At 38.9% G+C, this 19,404-nt stretch overlaps 1 protein-coding gene across 6 annotated transcripts in view; it reads left to right on the top strand.

The window, feature by feature from the left end:
• The window catches only part of LOC122873523 (somatostatin-like receptor F_48D10.1), a 32,375-nt gene extending 17,227 nt beyond the window's left edge, over positions 1 to 15,148 (top strand). Inside the window, exons 2-7 of one of the 6 annotated variants that reach the window (XM_044190312.1) lie at positions 3,631 to 3,874; positions 4,525 to 5,215; positions 6,945 to 7,085; positions 7,254 to 7,526; positions 9,779 to 9,925; positions 13,454 to 15,148. In XM_044190312.1, the coding sequence (XP_044046247.1) occupies positions 4,637 to 5,215; positions 6,945 to 7,085; positions 7,254 to 7,526; positions 9,779 to 9,925; positions 13,454 to 13,660 (1,347 nt within the window). In that variant the 5' untranslated portion in view covers positions 3,631 to 3,874; positions 4,525 to 4,636 and the 3' untranslated portion in view covers positions 13,661 to 15,148. Of the gene's footprint in view, positions 1 to 3,595; positions 5,216 to 6,944; positions 7,086 to 7,253; positions 7,527 to 9,778; positions 9,926 to 13,453 lie in introns of those variants that run through there. The other 5 variants (XM_044190315.1, XM_044190314.1, XM_044190313.1 and 2 more) reach the window with 5 other exon arrangements.
• Positions 15,149 to 19,404: the final 4,256 nt, after the last annotated feature.

Here is a 19,404-nt window from a genome sequence, read left to right as displayed (position 1 = left end):
TTGTCATCATGTCATCATGCCCATGGACCTTTCAACTAGATATAATAGACTACATCCAACCCTTGACATAACCAGCAGTCCTAAACCATATTTTCTGGAAATTGGCTCTGGGACCAGTGACGAACAAGGATCAAACATTTCCGTGGAATTAGCAACATTCACAGCTTGGACTCTTTTTTTTCCTCTTCTTCCTTTTACATTTTAAATCAATATAGTGGTCCATCCTGACAAGTCCCAGCAGCCCCTTGTTGGTCAGCCATGCTGGTTTTAGTAATCCACTGGTTTTAGATACCAGGCAACTGCAATGACTACTGTCAACAACCTTTGTTGCATGTAATTTCCCGTATCTCCCTCTATTGTGCTGTTTCATAAAGGCAAACAGCCAAAAATATATTATTTTTAAAAACACACAGACTCAATGTAAGGTTCATTACTAACAACATGCTTTTAATGTAACAACAGTTAAATCCTTAAACCCAAAATAATTTAGAAAATGACTACTTATGATATATCCATGCCGGCATACATCTTGCTTTGGCAAACAGCACTGACCATTTACAGCTGAGCAGGGGTGAAAGAAAGGTGAAATTTAGAATGTACATGTAGATGTGCAGGTAAAAAGTCAGAATGAACAGCAAATGAGGAATGAATTGATTGAAGTGTGTATTGATGCTTGTATATCAACCCTGTACGGAGAAATTGTATTGTACAGAAGCAGCCTTTTTTGGCCTGGATTTGGGAGCAGCCACAGCGATAGATCCAGTTATATCTAGGTTTATCCAGGCTTATTGTGAGTGATTGTGCTGGATCAGCTGTGGTTTACTTCTGATGATGTGCCCTTTGAAAAATACTTACCTTTTACTTGCAGACATGCTGGGCAGTGTCCAGTAAGCACAGGTGTCTTCAGCAAAATGCAATTTTTATGATGGTTCCCTGTTTTGATTGTATTATGTCACTGAATGTAAACATAACGTTTTGTTTGTTTACAAGAAAACTCCACAGAGCACCTTTAACTGTCCAGTCAGTGGAAGGTTTCAATTAGCATTTAGACATTTAGCATTTAGCCTGCCACAACAGTAACACTAGCACTGATTCTAATCTTAACCGCTAACATCAAAGTCAGCTTTTTCACAGAGACCAACAGCCGCAAACTAAGATGTTCTCGAAAGTATAGGCTGTCAATAGTTGGCCCTCACAAGTATAGCTAAACCTAAACACACACCTGTAGCGCAGCCCTGTTCCCATCTGATAACATCTCTCTTATAGATTTTTTTCCACAGCTGAAGCAATTTTGTTATCGTGTTTCATATCAGCTGCGAAGATTAGCCAGGGGAGTTCACTTTTTTCCATGTGATTATTTTAAGATTTTCTCACGAATATCTTTGAATAAAACAATGCAAGCCTCTACTCATATTATCATAATTACCATCCCATCCTATATGGCCACTTTTTACAGTATTGACTGCTCTCTTTATAAGAAATTATTTTATTTTTCCTTCTGATGATTTTCCTCATTCTTCCTTGAGTCCACTTATATCCCTCTGTATGTATATACTGTATATGGTGTATATAACACTTGTGGTCTTAAACAAACCTTGACCACAGACTTTCAGGAAGGCAGATATAAAATGGAGCTCTTGACTCTTACTCGAGGCATCCTTTCTTTTCTGAAAAGCTCTCCTTCTATCTTTGTGGTATGCATCCAGGTGAGCAAGGGCCTCTGACGATGCTTGTATTAAAATTGATGGAGATCATTTGATTCCAGCACTACATCAATCCTCAATCTACCCAATGAAAGCACCACACTTGGGGGGTTTGCACTACAGCTGCTAGGCATCAATCAAGACAGTCTCAAGAATGTGGCGTCAGTGCATTATTATACAGTATGTTGCCTTGTGGTGTCATGGAGCTTAAGAAATTAATCATTCTTAACCTTCAAACCATTCAATCAACCATTCTATGTACTGTTATATTTATTAGTGAGGCTTTCAAAAGATGTGTTTTCCTGAGTCAGACTCCGGAAAATGAACTTAATTTGAAAAACCGTAAAACAAGACATTCAGAAGACGTTATTCTGCTCTGTATAAGGACATGTTTATGCCAACTTAATGCTCTCCTGCAGCAGCCCCAGCAGAACTGTTAATAACCTACATTTATAGCTATTTGTGAAGAGTTCATAAAGTTTAAGCTAATGCTGCTCTGAATATTTTGCATTATCCAGATAGTATCAGTGTCTGACAGTATTTCAATGCAGCCTCTGATGTGTATTTACTGTACCTGTTTGTGTGTACTTACAGCTGAGTGTGACGCTCATATGAGATTGTGAGACAGATAAATGCTTTATTATTATGGAATCTGGATGCTCTGTTTTTTAAATTTTTATTATACTCATATACTAAAGGCTTTCTGTGGGAAGTTATGCTGTGGTCTATGCCTTGCCTAGTGTGTATGTGCATATATTTGTGTGTGTGTGTGTGTGTTCAAAGTGAACGTACTCAAACACACAAATCAGAACTTGGTCATGTCCACATCCAACAGACTCCTCTGATACCCAGCCTGGTGTTTTGAAGTCAGGAAGTTGTTATGGACTGTGGTGTGTGGTGCGCGATACTCAGAAGTGTTTGCAGAAGATACACACTCCCCTATCACCCCTGCACAGCCTGTAGAGCTGATTTCATCTGTGTGTGACGGTGTGTGTGTGTAGAGAGAGAGAGAGGGAGAGGGAGAGGGAGAGAGATGTTTCAAATCAGCAAAACAACGCCAAAAAAACATAAATAAAACATGAGTTGTCAAATTTAGTCTGTGGACGAGAATATGTTTATTCAGAGTAGGCCTCTGTCTGTGGCACATTCATCTTAATAAGGACTACGTTGAGAGAATGTGGTTCAGCTTACATCTGACAGGTGGTCAGTAACAAACAGGCGGTAATGGCAGGTGACACCTCTCACTTTGATTTGGCATTTGGCCCTGTAACAATCCTGTGGGCTGACAAAAGCACATTAAGCTATTCCGAAAATGTTTTATTACTCAGTTTTGTCAGTGTCTGAAAAACAAGATGAAGCTTTAGGTCTAAACTAAAACCACTATTGCAGAAACTATGACTCAAACACGTTTGTGGGAATAAAATAGATCACATAATTCAATTTCTTGATTGGTGTAAAAATAACAACTTAAATCATTATAGGCTAAATCACTAATCACTAAACACTGCATCATAATTTATATGGTGATTATATATTAATGCAAAAATATCTGATAACTGTAACTGTCAGATAATTCTAGTGGAATAAAAAGCACAATATTTCCATCTAAAATGTAGTGGAATCGAAGTATAAACCAGCATAAAATGTAAAGTATTTCAAAATTGAACATTTTTACAAAATTGTAAGTACAGTAGTTGAGTAAATGTAGTTTACATCCCACTACTGATGCTGAAGCAGAAAACGAAGCGACATGTGTCCGCTGTATGTCCATGGAGCACAATGACATTTTGACGGGTTACAGCTCGAAATGTAACTCATGCGCCTGCTGTGTTTTCAAGAAGCAGTACACTAGTCACTCTCTCTCTCTCTCTCTCTCTCTCTCTCTCTCTCTCTTCCTCTCTCTATCTCTTAACAAATCGTATCATAGAAACAGCAGAGTTGTGTGGGAAGAAAGTTGAAGGAGGAAGGAGAAGCGGGGAGCTGCTGCCGACACATTCTGCTCAGCACCACTGGCAGCGAACGATTGGGAGCTCGGACACAAGATATCCATCAATATTGGACAATTATTGAAGAATCAGAGGACTGAACTAACAATGAGGAATTTGGTTTGAGGGATCTACTCATTTTAATTAGATCACACACAGACTTGGACTTTTTCTCTGCTCGCCAAAGTAAGCATGTTCTTGTCTTGATCTCTGAATAAATTAATTAGTGTAATGTATGCGTCATTTAAATATGTAGCTTTGCATTGGGAGTACAACAAGTCATAGAGCATAGAGTTGAGATACCACTAGTGCAGGCATAACCTACATATACAGTATAGCCTATATATGAGTTTGTAGTCAAGCAGATCTGCCGTGCGTAAAACCCGTGGCACTGTTCCCAGCTATACTCCCGCTTGAGGCACGACACAGCGGATAGTGTGAGGTAGAATGACACGTCAATAATCAGTTTTATTAAAAACACAAAGACACGGGAGGGGTGACTACGTTTATACATCTGTGGTGGTTCATTAACAGCAACGGCTTGTGCGTAATTACGGATACGACTCCTTGTTGAAAACTTGTCAGAATGAAGGATAGATACATGGCAACAAATCTTTCTCTTTGGAGTTGGCTCATGGCGCGCGGTGCGCATGAAGAAGACACACGCACAAGATATTTCCAATGAAAGAGTACCAGTAGGTGAACTCACCGTGTTCTCCGCTGTGGTCAGAGCGCACACTTGCACACACCTAACACATAGGTTATTTAGGTCAAACCACTTTTTCTTCGTTTTCGTGTGGTGGCTGCTGATTCTCCTCCTTTTTTGTCTTCCAAAGTAGGCTAAGCGTGGACACTAACATGGCAGACTTTCTTCTAAATCAGTGAAAACAGGAGGAAACAAATCTACATCTGGACTCTGTGGCAACATCTTCATCTCTGAAACCCACAATGGAGCCCCTAGACCAGACCTACTGGTTTCCCCTTTCATCAGACCTCAACTCCTCCTCTGCAGCCAGCCCCTCACCCTTCCTCTTTTCCCCCCGCCTCTTCAACATCTCCTCCAACCTGTCCACTCAAAGTGTCCCCTTTCAGGGCAGCAGCACTCTGATGACAGCAGTCATCTCCCTCACAGTCTTCATGGTGGGACTGACTGGCAACACTCTGGCCATCTATGTGGTGCTGCGCTATGCCAAAATGAAGACAGTCACCAACATCTACATCTTAAACCTGGCTGTGGCCGATGAGCTCTACATCATCGGGCTCCCCTTTCTCACCACACAGAACGTGCTCTCCTATTGGCCGTTTGGCTCCTTCCTGTGCCGTGTGGTCATGACGGCAGACTCTATGACCCAGTTCACTTCGATTTTCTGCCTGACAGTCATGTCCATCGATCGTTACCTGGCCGTGGTTCATCCAATCCGCAGCACCAAGTGGAGACATCCCCGCGTGGCCAAGGTGGTGAGCGCAGCCGTGTGGGCCGTGTCCTTTGTGGTGGTCCTGCCTGTAGTCATTTTCTCTGATGTTCAGGTAAACTTCATTCCTGGTCCCCACCCTTTAGCTGCCCCAGACAAAAAATCAGTAATTTTCTACTCAGTCCAGTCAAAACTTCATATATGACCACCAAACACAGTGAGTTGACCCCTGTGGTTCCCTCTCAAATGGACATTAATAAGAAAATTATTAAAATAGCAATTGGTTGGTATTATGTTTTAGTTAATTCACTACAAATGTACTACTTTCCCAGAGGCAAATTATAAATTTTTATATCACTTTTAAATTAAACTATTGTTTTCACTTGCTGTATTAGATTAAAAATCTCTCTCTTTTGTCTTTTCCAAGACAGCCAACAACAAAATCAATATAAGAACTAATGACAAAAAAAAACATATAATATATGTCACAAGATCAGAATTAAAGGAGTAGTTTGACATCTTGCCAAGAGTTAGATTAATATACAGACATGAGAGTGGCATCGATCTTCTCAACTAACTCTTGGCAAGAAAGCAAATATGCGTATTTCCCAAAATGTCAAACTATTCCTTCAATACAATATACAGTACATTTTTCCTAGCAGCACTGTTTTCCATTCATGTAATTACAGTAAAAAAATCAACTGAGACTGAGAAATTTGCTGGAGGTAATCCAGCACATGTCTTCATATTCATTTGTATTTTGTCAAAGCTGGGTTAGTGGTAAAGTTGCAAGATGAAACTGTTTTATAAACCTTTCCTTGTTAGTGCGTTCGAATAAACTGACATTTGTAATTTACAGAGTAACCTGCCACTCGTAGTGATAAGTGACTTGGGCAATAAATACCTGACTCTATTGTTCTCCTTAGCTCTATGGAGTGCTTTATCATCTTTCAGCTCATTGTTTTGGTTTTATGACTCAGAAATTTACTGTTTTTGGTTCAATTTTGTCACTCTCTACAACCTACTGGAAACTGAACCCTCTAAATCCACTGTATGCTACCTGTACAACACTAAATGGCAGTTAGTGACTAACAGTTAGTTAGCTGGTGAACATACTGGAGCATTTAGCAGCTAAAGAGCCAGATATTTCCCTCAGGAGTTGATGGAGACCAAAACAGAGCTAAAGGTAGCGTTAATATTAGACTTACATTTGCCAGCAGATGGCCAGAACCACAACTCTAAATGAATGGTGCTACGTATCTGTTGGGTGTGTAAAGATCGCCATATCAACTTTGATAATATGTTAGTGCTGTATTTACAACTTTACTTTTCAACTGCTGCCCCCAAGTGGCCAAAAAATCTATTAATGCAAGAATATGTAAGTTGTTGTGGAATGCTAAACATGCAAACTGAAGTAAAACACACTTGAAGTCTTTTGTTCAGAATTTCAGCAGATGCTATTATATGTGCACAGAAAGAAAAGCATTGCAGCAACTTCTGTAACAGTGAGAAAACACAAAAGCTTTTAAAAAGAAAGGTAGGAGGGGAATGTAACCTGTCGGGTTAAAAAGTTATTAGTTGGTTTGAGAGTTATTTCTCGTGGGCACACAAACTAAACACAGTAATGCCTGAAAATGTCGTCATCAATGCAAAATGTGCTTCTTTAAAATCCACGAAAGCAGATAATGTCATTTGGATTTCTCCAAACATCCCTTCCTGCACAATTTAAAGCTTTGTAGTTAAACAACAATTTTACTCACTGTCTGACTGAGCAGAGTTTCAATTTGCTGTAGTTATTTCCTTTAATATTTAAATTTTAGTCTGGTTATTTAATTTTCCTTTAGGACACATTTAACTCCTGCAACATGATCTGGCCAGAGCCCAAGAACGTGTGGTCAACAGCCTTCATACTCTACACTGCCACAGTTGGCTTCTTTGGACCGCTGCTCATCATTTGCCTCTGCTACCTACTTATCGTTATCAAGGTGTGTATATGTGTGTGTTTTAATTCGTACTGTAATCTACATCAACATAATGATCATTTCCGACATTTCTCAACATCCTCCTCTCATGTTCATCATCATCATTATCACTCTTATATTCATCCTCTTCACCATAATCATAATTAACTATCTTTGGTGTTTTTCCTGCAGGTGAAGTCCTCAGGGGCGCGGGCGGGCTTCACCAAGCGTCGGCGTTCAGAGCGCAAGGTGACGCGGATGGTGGTGGTGATCGTGGTGGTGTTTGTGCTCTGCTGGCTGCCGTTCTTCATCATCAACATGGTCAATCTGGTGATCATCATCCCAGAGTCCAGCGCCACTGCTGGCATCTACTTCTTTGCTGTCATTCTTTCTTACGCCAACTCCTGTGCCAACCCGGTACTCTATGGCTTCCTGTCGGACAACTTCAAACAGAGCTTCAGAAAAGTAGGAAGAATATCCTCTGGGTATATAAACTGTATAAAGACGAAGCTTAAAAGAAATAGTTTGAAATGTTGGGAAATACATTAGTTATATAAGAAGGCCGATACCACCCTCATGTTTGTTCATTCAATATGAAGCTACAGCCAGCAGTCATTTCGCTTAGCTTAGCATAAAGACTGAAAGCAGGAGGAAACAGCTAGCCTGGTTCTGTCCAAAGGCTAAAGAATATGTTTAGGACTACCGTTAAAGCTTGCTAATTAGCACGTTATATCTCATTTGTTTAATCCTTACAAAGAGTGAAGTGTAAAAACAACATATTGTGTTATTTGCTGGACTATTTCTTGGCTGTGAGCAGTGACTAACCTGGAGGCGAAGCCAGAGTGTCAAACTATTCCTGCACACTGCAATAGTTTGACACTCTCCCCCTCTTTGTACTGTATTGGAATAAGGGTATACAGTTTAGAAATGCATACATTTTGAGTCCTCTCAGTTTATTTCTTTCAGAGAGTTTTCAGACCTCTTTAAACAATCTCTGTATACTCTTAAAAAAAATATTTTTACCATCAACAAGTCAGGGTCTCTCACAGCATGCACATGAAGGGCAAGTGAACAGATGATGAAACACTTCCTCTGTCAGCCAGGCCCCAGTCATGTCAAAGTGTAAAAAGATTTCAATTCTGTCTTGTTTCTGACTGATCATTTGATCAACAATACATCTGACCATAACTGAAGAAAACTCATACTAAACATATTACAGTTCAACTTTATTATACTTATACATAGAGCAATAAACTAATGCCTTTTTCCATCCATCTGTCTGCATGTGTGTCTCAAGTTTAGCTAGATGTAGGGCCAGTATTCACTCTGCTCAAATGTGTAATTTTCTCCTATGGTGGAGCTCCTCTAGCTACTAAGAGACATTACAATTATTTATAACAATGCTAATTTCACCATTTGAAATAAACTACAGAACACTTGGTATGGGGTGTATCTTTAAACACAGTGATCCACAGTGAAATATTACACACGCAGTGTTACAAATCAGAACATTAGCAATAACCATCATTCTCACTCACAGTTAGTTAATTACGCAATTATTACTTAATGCAGCAATATTCTTGGCATTTAGCTACATCTTCAGGGCCTACTAAGCATAGGACCTAATGTAAATGTAATACAAAGCAATCAAAATACTGAAACAAATCTATAGAATAATCTTAAGGGTGACAACTCCTTCATTTAACTTCCAGGTTTTCTCTTTGTTCAGCAGGGTTAAGGTTAACCCTCACTCATGGTTTGGTTGGAAAAAGCTGACAGGTATAAAGGGCGGGGTTTACAGTATATAACTTCCTGAGAGTGTCTCACAGCTCCAGTGGAAGTCGATGCATGGAGTTGGGTATGGTATGGGGATTTGTGACCATTATTGTATTTGGTAAGATTTTGCTTATTTTGTGTTTTTGAAAATTTGTATTTGTTCCGAAAATGTGTTGACGCTAAGCTAACCAGAACAAGGCATTAAGCATTGTTGGGGGTGTATGTTTCCCTACATTATGTTTGAGCAGATTATCTTGGTGTGTAGTTTATTAGCTAACAACAGCTAGTCACAAACTTGCAAACTTGCGCGGCCACCGTAGTTTCTCCTACACGCTTGGAAGAGGAGGGTGATGTGAGCGGTATTCAAATGGTTGCAAACTACAATTTCACCACTAGATGCAACTAAATCCTACACACTGGACCTTTAAGTCATTGTTGGTGATTAGTTGTGTCACATTCATTTCAATATTTCATTAGATGTTTGGGTTCTATGTGTTGGATTTTAAGTGATTTGCTATTTGAAATGTTGTTATTGGAGGATGCATAGGTACATTTTGACTACAGTTGTCCTCTCCACTTTACTCATTGATTTAATAACATTAAAGAAATTAATTTAACAGAAATTACAATTACATGCAAGCATAAAGAGATCCTCCATAAAGAGTTTAAATAAACAATGTGGTTATTATAAACAACGGGGCTCTGATTTAGTCATCTAATCCATTTCTGTACTTTTAGCTTTTTAATATCTTCAAATAGTGGCTTTAACTGAATTCAGAATACTTTACTATGTAACAGGGTTTCCAAAATGTCTGTATGCCAGTTCTGTTAATGCTGTTGTTGTATCTTATTATGTGCATGCAATGGACCTTCATCATTATGGCTGTTGTCATTCTTTTTCTGATTTCTGATGTGGCATAATAGTTTTTGTGGCCCGGCAGGTGCTGTGTGTGAGGAGTATGAGGTGCAAGGCTGGTGGTGTAGATGATGGCGACCCCAGCGCTCCACGCACTGAAAAAACCACAACACACGACTGCGTTCTGCTTTCCCCTCGTAACCAGATCTACCATGATCCCCAGAGCAGCCAGGTACTCTCTGTGTCTGTATGTGTTGTTGTGTGTGTGTAGGCAATGAGATTTTTTGGGCAAAAATAGGAATTCAAGTGACAATGAAAAACTAAAAAATGAAAGAGCGATGTAATAATAAAAAATCTATGTTAAGCGCAGCACTCCCTTCCCCCCTCAACCCCGGACCGCCACACACCTACCTCCAACCACTGAACATTTTCACTCGGACTGTCTTTGCCTCACTGGCTGCTGGCTTACACTTACTCAATACTGCCAAACTACTGCACATATTCTTACTTACTTGCACTATATACACTCTCACATAGCAATACATTTTATACTACTGTCCATAATGTATATATTTAACCTATAGTGTATATACCATATTCATATCATACCTCCAGCTGTTTATTCTGTATATAATGTCTTACTATTTTCCTTACTTACACCTGCGCCATATATTTTATACTTATACCTACTTAATTCAGAAGTGTTGGAAATCTGCCAAACCTGACGCATCCAATTCATTACTGATGCAGAGAGGTGGAGTATCCCTGTGTGTGGTTGTGTGTGTGTGTGTAGGTGTCTGTGTGTGTGTGTGTGTATGTGTGTGAGAGCAGCTAATTGAAGAAGGATGGTAAATTAATGCTCCTGTGGAGGCAATGATTAGGGAAAATTCTGAAGGCGGGAGTGAAAGATTATGAGATTAGGTTTATGTGTGTGTGTGTGTGTGTGTGTCAGAAAGAGGAGGGCTGTCAGGAAAGGAAAAAGCTTTGACTCTAGAGCATGGGGCTTTATGGTGCATTAGACTGACAGATTGGCTCTGATGAGACTCTCCCAAAGCTCCTTCAACTGTATCAAGGTAATCAAAACTACAACTCCCTCCATAAATCACAGAGTTATGTTAGAGTGCTCAATTACTGATGTATGGATCTGGATGATTATTCTCAGAGCGTAACTTCGAGTTATATCTCTTTGTCTTCATGTGACCAGAAATGCATTGAGAAGCAAATTAAGACATAGTATATATACACTTTAAACCAGTGGTGCCCAACATTTTATGCACTAGAGACCATTTTTTTTATATTGACAGTTTTGTTACGAACCGGCCAACCTGCAGGGGGGTTTTGTATGGTATGTACATTGAAAGTTATAGTTAGACTGTGAGCTCCCATCAGTTCACATGTTCACAAATCATGTAAGTTTCTCAGGTATGCTCTATTTATCCTACCAACCAACAAATATGATATGATATGAGTTAGAAACTGACACACAAGAGAGGGTGGGGCAGGATTAACAGTCATAAACAGAAACCGAAAGTTGAAGTTGTAATCCATAAGATTTTAGTCTTTATTGATTTGGTGAAACCTGTGGTTAATGTGGTAACAGCGAGTACAGTTGAACACCACAGGTCCGAGAATTCTGGTTTGCATTAGCAGTAACTTAATACAGCTCTGACACGGTGTAGTGAGATTGAACAGTAAACAGTGAGGCTGATATCAGTGAAATAAAATGACACTGGATTGCATGCTGCATCGTTTCTTGTGAAGCCCTCATGTGTCTGAAGGCAATTTAAATCCAGAGTGGGAATGGCGGACTCCGCCACTAACAATGAACACTTCTATAAAGAGAGGTAATTAGTGAATGTAAATACACTGAATGGCTATTGCACAAAAAATGCCACCCATAAATACTTTTATAAATGGGGTTTTATTTAGTCAAAAAAGCTTAAAGATTATAACTTTAACTTTATTTGCTATTTTATTGTGGTAATTTTTTTATTCAAAATATAGATAGACCTCTCAGCAACACTCAGGTAGTGACCACACACAGATTTAATCTGCTGTTGAATGCTGACAGGCTGTGATGATGAATTACCTCTCACACGCATGAATTAAAATAAGTATATTTTATAATGACAGGGACTAACGAGACTCTCCCAAAGCTCCTTCAACTGTATCAAGGTAATCAAAACTACAACTCCCTCCATAAGTCACAGAGTTATGTTAGAGTGCTCAATTACTGATGTATGGATCTGGATGATTATTCTCAGAGCGTAACTTCAAGTCATATCTCTTTAAAACTATAGGTAGACCTCTCAGCAACACTCAGATAGTGACCACACTCAGATGTAATCTGCTGTTGAATGCTGACAGGCTGTGATGATGAATTACCTCTCACACACATTAATTAAAATCAGTATATTTTATAATGACAGAGACTAATGAGGAACTAGAAGAGTGTACTCAGTAGAGTGCAAATGTCCGCCAGGCCTGGTATCACCAAATGGCGTATGAATAACATGCCAATGTATTAAATCGTTTCCCGTTATTACGTCTTTTTTGCTTTTCACATGTTATTTCACACCATTTAGTCTCTATTGGCTTATATTGTGCAGCGTGTGATTTTACGTACAAATGTCAGAGAGAAAAAAATGCCAGGTGACGTAGTATAAAGAGCAGCAAAATCCACATAGTGATGAGGTTAGGGTGAATGGATGGGTCAAACAAACACAGTACTTTCACCCATGAGACTGCTGTTTGTGTCCCATGTGAAACCAAAATTCAGCGTTGACTTATTTTAACTCAGGTATGTAAGTAAATATAAGTTAAAATGCGTAGCCATGACACACGAAATATCCTTATCAGTGGTGTGCTATTTATATGCCATCCCATGTTATCATGTTGGTCTGGGGCTATGTGGGTGGGGAACAGAGAGTGCAGGGCAGGCTGTGTGTCCAGCGTGTATGCAAGACAGTAGTGGAATGAAGAGGAGACAATATCCAGGTTACATTATCAAGGTGTAACTAGCGTAGACAGGCTATATGAAGACAAATTTCGGACAATTCCAAAACACCAGCGATGTAAATTTAAATTTCAAACTGAAAATGCCAACAAAAGAATCCGCCACAGACAAGATTTCAAACTGAAGCAGTTGTTGATCACTTGTGGCCCCTACCGGCCGGTTAAGAGGATTGAGGAGTCAGCAGTCAGTGGTGGTATAAAATAGAGCAGTCAATAAAATAGGTTTTTCAAAAATTGTAAATCACCGCAACCACGAGAGGTCCTTGAGCATACAGTCATAAATTTGCACAAAAAATATTAGGCTGATGGGTCCAGTAGTATACGAGATTAGCTGCGGTCAGATACACACACACATGCGCACACACATATACATACACGCACACACACACACACACACACGAAAATGCAGCAAAGTTTGCACAAGTTCAAGGTAATTATTGCAAAAATAGGCTTTTTATTATTCAGCATTTTTGCCAAATCATATTGTTTCCTTGCTGCCTGGTAGCAAAACTTCTAAGGCATGGTACTGGTCTGCAGTTGGAAACCTCTGCTTTAAACATGATGTAAACTCATCCAAGTAACCCAGAGGTGAATTAACTTTCTTCTCTTTCTGTTTCCACCTTCCCCTCCCTCTTGCCTTCATCAAAATTATTATTTTTTTATCATCCCACTGCTTTTGCTGCCTTCTTCCCTTCTTTATTTCCCTTCTTCCATGACTCTGGCCCTCTTCTTCCTCTCTCTAAAGATCTCTCCTCACCCTCCAGGCTCGCCTACTTCTCACACAGCAGCAGACCTGCACCACTCCACTCCTACATGCCTATCTTCCTCCATTTGCTCAGGAATCGGACCCACAACTACCATGGTAACCTCAAAAGCAGCCTCCATGGAAACCTCCATGGTAACCCCGGTTGAACTTCCCACCATCACTGCCCTGACTACATCCCATCCATAGCTCCACAGGAACTGTAGCCAACGGACAATGAACGTCAGGTGTTTTAGGAAGTGATAAGAGAAGCTGAGGAGGAAAAACACGATATGACACAATACAAGTGGAAGCAGACGGATTGGATTAGCTGATCAAAATGGCAAAAAGTTATAATGTAAAAATCTATTTCTTGGACTATTGTTGACACACACATAAACACTCATTCTAAATGCACTGCAACATTGATGCTCCATATCGGTGAAACAACCTCATATTTTTCACGTCTGTCTTAGATGTGTATATGTACCTGTATGAATCACCCAGCTGTTTACCAAGCCCCATTTGTCTTTCTATCCAGCCATCTGACATAAGTGCCTTTTCAGCCGCTCTCAGCAATCATCATGGCTCCTGAATGGACACAGAAACTTTTACACGTTCCTTCTTCTCTTTGTCAGCTTCTCAGTCACAGGAAATGTGACTCTTTGCCTGCTCAGTGTCTTTCTGCAAACATGTAGCCAGCATTCCACTTTGTATATATGCCTCTTAATTTGTGTCTTTGTGCATTTGTGGCTGTTTTGCACATGTGTATGTACATATTTTCTCTCTGCAGAAGCCGTGATGCTAGTAAATACAGAGTTTATAGCAGCATATATTGTTGCTGGTGTTATAGTGTGACCATGCTTTGCATGCTATTGCAAACATGTCTGCCCATAAGCTTTTATTATGAAAGGTCCTGTGTTGTTTTTGGGACAGGCTGGAGAGGATTATACCACGGCCATAGAAAATACTCATTTCTGATTGGCTGGTAGGTGCCCTTTAAAGGACACCTCAGAATAACGCAGGTAACCATAGCAACAATATTTCTGCTTTGTGCTACACCACTGTTTAACGCTGACTGGTGAAACAGACTTAAACACGAGTTAATTTAACTATAAACAAACTTTAAAAAATTGGTTGACAGTTTGAACACAGCTTCTCTTTTTGCCAGTGGTACAGTAAGTGGCCACTGTACAAGCACAAAAGCAAGCCCATTTATTATTTTTGAATGTTAGGAAGCATAAAGTATTGTTGCGTTATCTCTTTTGTTTCTAGTTTACCTTTATAAAAGCAGTTATCATGGTTAAGGTTATTCAATAAAAAATTGATTAGAATCAAATAAGGCTCACATCAATGAGAAGGAGTTTATTGTAGTAGCAGATATTGGAGTGATAATGAGTTTAGAAAATCTCAGTGGTGGATGGTTGTGCGTTCTCAACCACTTTTCATCAGTGCAACGAAGGCACAAAGTGAAAAGAGGCTGATCAGGTGAATATAATGAGTTTAGGTGATGACAGAGAAACTAATGGAAGCTGTCCCTGCAAGAATACAAAAATCAAGGCTGTAAATAATGAAGGCTTTCACATGCAGGTACAGACACTATGGTATATTTTATCTGATTATTTATAGTTGTCCGGGTACTTTAGTGCTGTATGTCTGCTGGGGTTTTTTGGAATAAAATGATATGATCAAAACCCAGACATTTCTGCTTCCTGTTGTCACACAAACACACCCTTACATCTGCAAACTATCACTGCCAATCAATGGAAATTATAGCACAAGCAGTCTGCACTTTTAACCAGGCTGTGAAACAGACAGCATCAGCTAGAGGTTCATACTTAGTAAGTGAGGAAAAGCCTTCTCCTCCAAGCTGTGTTCAGAAGTGCAGCTTTCATGCTCTTTTTCACATGTTGCACAGAGTGAACACAGAAATTACACCCTGGCAGTCATGGAAGAAGTATTCAGACCTTTTACTTCAGTAATTAGTAATACCACATCCTGTCCTGCATTCAAACTCTTACTTATGTAAAAGTACAAAAGTATTAGCATGAAAATATACTTAAAGTACCAAAAGTAAAAGTACTCATCATACAGAATGGCCCATTTCAGAATCATATATATTGTATTACTGGATTATAATTTGTGATGCATTAATGTGTTCATCACTTTAATGTTGCTGGTAAAGGTGGGGGTAATTTTAATTACTTTATATGGGTAGCTTAACCTATAATAATATATCATAATTTAATAGCTGATTTATATATTTGTATTAATAATCTAAATCTGCAAAGTAACTAATAACTAAAGCTATCCAATAAATGTAGTGGATTTAAAAAGTACAATATTTGCCTCTGAATTGAAAAGTGCAGTAACTAAGTAAAAGTACTTAGTTGTATACAACCTGGTATGCTTGTACCCACAGGTGATGTATGTATGTATGATGACATAACCTTATGTCTTTAACTTACATGTCAACAATCATGTCATATCTTGCTATATGAAGTGATTTATATGCATAGCAACCAGTCGCAATACGTGACAGGGATTCAGTTATGGGTTCATGTGTGTGACGCAAACAATGAGAAGAAAACCTGTTGAATTAATGAATCACACATACATACACAGTAGATACAGTTTTAGACACAGACATACACACCAGAATCAATTAAACTCTATCTGTGTGGGAAAATACATCTAGAACTATCTTTAAATGCCCAGAAAATGTATTTTCTTAATCAGCGGGGGTCGTACATGAACACCACATTTTCTGTCAAAGTTACAACAGTTCTGGTTATTTTAATTGAGAGATTTTAGTAATGTGGGTTTTTTTTTCTCTGTGCTCTTCTCACTGGTTTGAAATAGGATTTAGCAACATTTGATTTAAAATGTGATGACTGTTGGTGGGTTGTTTGCTTATGTTGTCAGTCAAATCTGATCAAACCACACCCACACAGTCCTGATGAAGCAGATTAGCTGTGTTTTTGCATGAAATAATAAATATTATTTTGTCTGACATCACAGACATACATGTATGCGTGCATGTGTGTACTTTCAGAGCAGATACATAGATTCTTTATCTGTGTACACTTCAATTTCTCAAACACAGCTGTGAGAGACGAATGGAAGAGCAGCAGCAGGCAACAATCTTTATTCATATCGTGCAACATCGAGCAGATGTGGGAAATGTCTTCTTCCATTCAGTGTAAGTACCCCTGCTAAGAAGGTTGTTTCCATCTTGGTTTATTAGTTTGTCTGTCAGTAGCATTGCTCACACAATTAGCATTAAATTGACATGACATTTGGTGGACAGACCTGTCCCTGGCCAAGGAAAAACTTCATCAGATTTTGCTGTTGAGTTGGGTCCAGTGGGAGAAAAGGACATGTAGTAAGAGATACCAGTAATTTAACTTGTGCAAGACTGTAGACCCTTTAATTTCTGTCAAAGTGCTTTGTTAGATGTCTTTAGATGGCTCGTGTGAAAGAGTCATCGGTAACACTTGAATTAATTAATGAGCTTTTGGCGGTTGATCATTTTTGGTTTGTTTGCTCCTCATATAATCCTTAACCAACAGTAGTATTAGAGGTCACTAGTATTACCATAATCATGAGTATGGTTCATTACAAAATCATGTGTATTGGCTACTCATATTTCTATTTGAGAAAAAAAATGTCAATCTGCCTTCTAAACTGTCAAATTGTCTGTGGGCTAAACAAAATAATTAGGTAATGACCAGTATCAAGTTTTGTCTTGAGTAAGCCTATGATTGCACAAAAAAAATGAACGGAAAGAAATTATGTCTTTGAGAGTGACTGAAAGTTTAAGCATTGATCTTGGCAGAAGTCTGTGTCATTTGTGTTCCTTCCAGGCTGCAATACAGTGAAAACGTGTCTAATTATAACCTCCTGCTGCTGAGTCTTAACACACTTAACACTTGAGAAAATAAATCTTTATTTTTTGTTTGTTTTAGAGACAATTCCTGTTTCCCACATCAATTAGATGCTCGATCCCCACCTGCACAAACCCAGAGCAAACCAAACTTTATTACATTTTCATACATTTACATCTGAATCACTAATTCACAAGTACTAACTGATGAATCATACTCATCACATAAACTGTAAACTTTCAGCTCAAATAAAATGTGTTAATTGTGGGCTATAACTCACTCTTACACATTGTTTCATTTTGGCACCCAACCATCAACTCAATGCCCTCATTTTCTTCTCTGTAAGATTATGATTGACATAAAATACATGCCAGTCATGTGGCCATCAAAGCTCGTTAAGACTTGACATTATGGGATTTGACTGTCACTCAGTGTATCTGTCTACAGACCCACATTATGACTGACTGTTCGCTCCACTGAAGGGGAGAATGAGAAGAATATATAGAAATCAGGAAATATATTAATTTATTGCTAATTTAACTTTTAAGCTTGTCTTGGGAAGCTTCAAAATAGTTTCCCATTTTCTGCCACACTTAAAATCGTGCAATTGAAGTCATAATATGAGCGTACAGTAGTAGTGTCAACATACAGGTGATATACAATATGTGACATATTGCAAGATTATTGTGATAAATCAGAAAATGTTTCCCATAAATGTTGCGATTAAAGTTCTTGCTTGACTTTCTCACCTCAAGGTCTGTTTAGTAGCTAATCCAGAGCTATTGAGCGTATCACATGAGCGTCATCAGCAGTGACAACAGGGCAAGTCATTGGAAAAAAGGTCTTGTACTCCAGAACAGCTACTAGATGGACTTTGCGGTGATATTGTTTGATGTTGTTTTCGAGGTCAAGAATTAACTTTCAATCTCAACTTTGAAGCCAACATGGACAAAAAGTCCTTAAAGTGCTACAAAAATGGAAATACAATTCTGTGCAAACTCCATCTGCTCATGAAGATCATGTCCTTACAGTGAGATTGTCAATTGTTCATAAACAGCTAAAGAATCGAATTTGTCGCCTACTAATACTAATGTGTTTGTAGGTGACAAAACAAAGCCAAAAGAAGGAAGACTTTGGTGGAGAAGAGAGAGAAAAAAAGTGCAAAATTAAAAACAGAGAGCCGAGGCTAACAACAGGATAGCCACGGAAACGTTTGTTATCTTATTTTTGCTAAATTAGTTTAATTTAACTGACTTGGTTAGATATCAGCATTGCACAGATGAATTGTTGTAATGCTACCGTTAGCACCATGGATGTATTATTAGAACTTCTTATTATACATCCATGGTTAGCACTTGTCAAGAAGGAACAGGGCAACCTCCACACAGCCTCTTCAGCCCACTCCCACAGCGAGGCTAACAGCAGGCTAGCCATGGAAACTAATAACCTTGCAACAAACATTCCTCTTCCGCTCTTGCCCTCTTGAAAATGCCTCTCTGACGTTGACCCTTGTCTGTTCTCTGTTTTTATTTAGCGCTTTCTTTCTCTCTCTCTTCTCTAATGTATTCCTTCCTTTGGCTTGTTTTGTAGCCTGCTATACACCATTGTAACATAACGTAACATACCTCTCTGCATGGCTCTGGAAGGGAGGAACCAAGACGCGTAGAAATCGGATAACCGTTGTTTGTACAGAGTCGCTGTGATTGGCTAGTCACATGCTAGCTAAGTCTGATTGGTTGTTTGATTCTGACGGGTCCAGTTAAAAAAAACCAAAACTATATAAAAAGGGGCGGGCGCCCACAGACACATTTTTGTAAAGGAACCCTTAAATTAAATATTGTTGGTGACACGCAATGGTCAAAATGAGGTATTTCAACCAAAATTCTAATTAAATCATATTGCCTACCTAAACAGAGACAAATGAATACTGTCATTGATAAACCTTGACTCACCAATGTCATTCTGTTTCTTCTCTCATCTCTTCAATATTTTATGTTAAGCAGTGGCTCAACCAATTTGTAAAGCTGCAGACTGCATGTTCACACACACTTCTGAGTTCACTGTGTG

The sequence above is a fragment of the Siniperca chuatsi genome, linkage group LG3 (assembly GCF_020085105.1).
Source record: "Siniperca chuatsi isolate FFG_IHB_CAS linkage group LG3, ASM2008510v1, whole genome shotgun sequence".
In the NCBI taxonomy this organism is placed as follows: Eukaryota; Metazoa; Chordata; class Actinopteri; order Centrarchiformes; family Sinipercidae; genus Siniperca; species Siniperca chuatsi.
The sequence above is the reverse complement of the archived record's forward strand: the minus strand, read 5'-3'. Positions and strand labels throughout refer to the sequence as shown.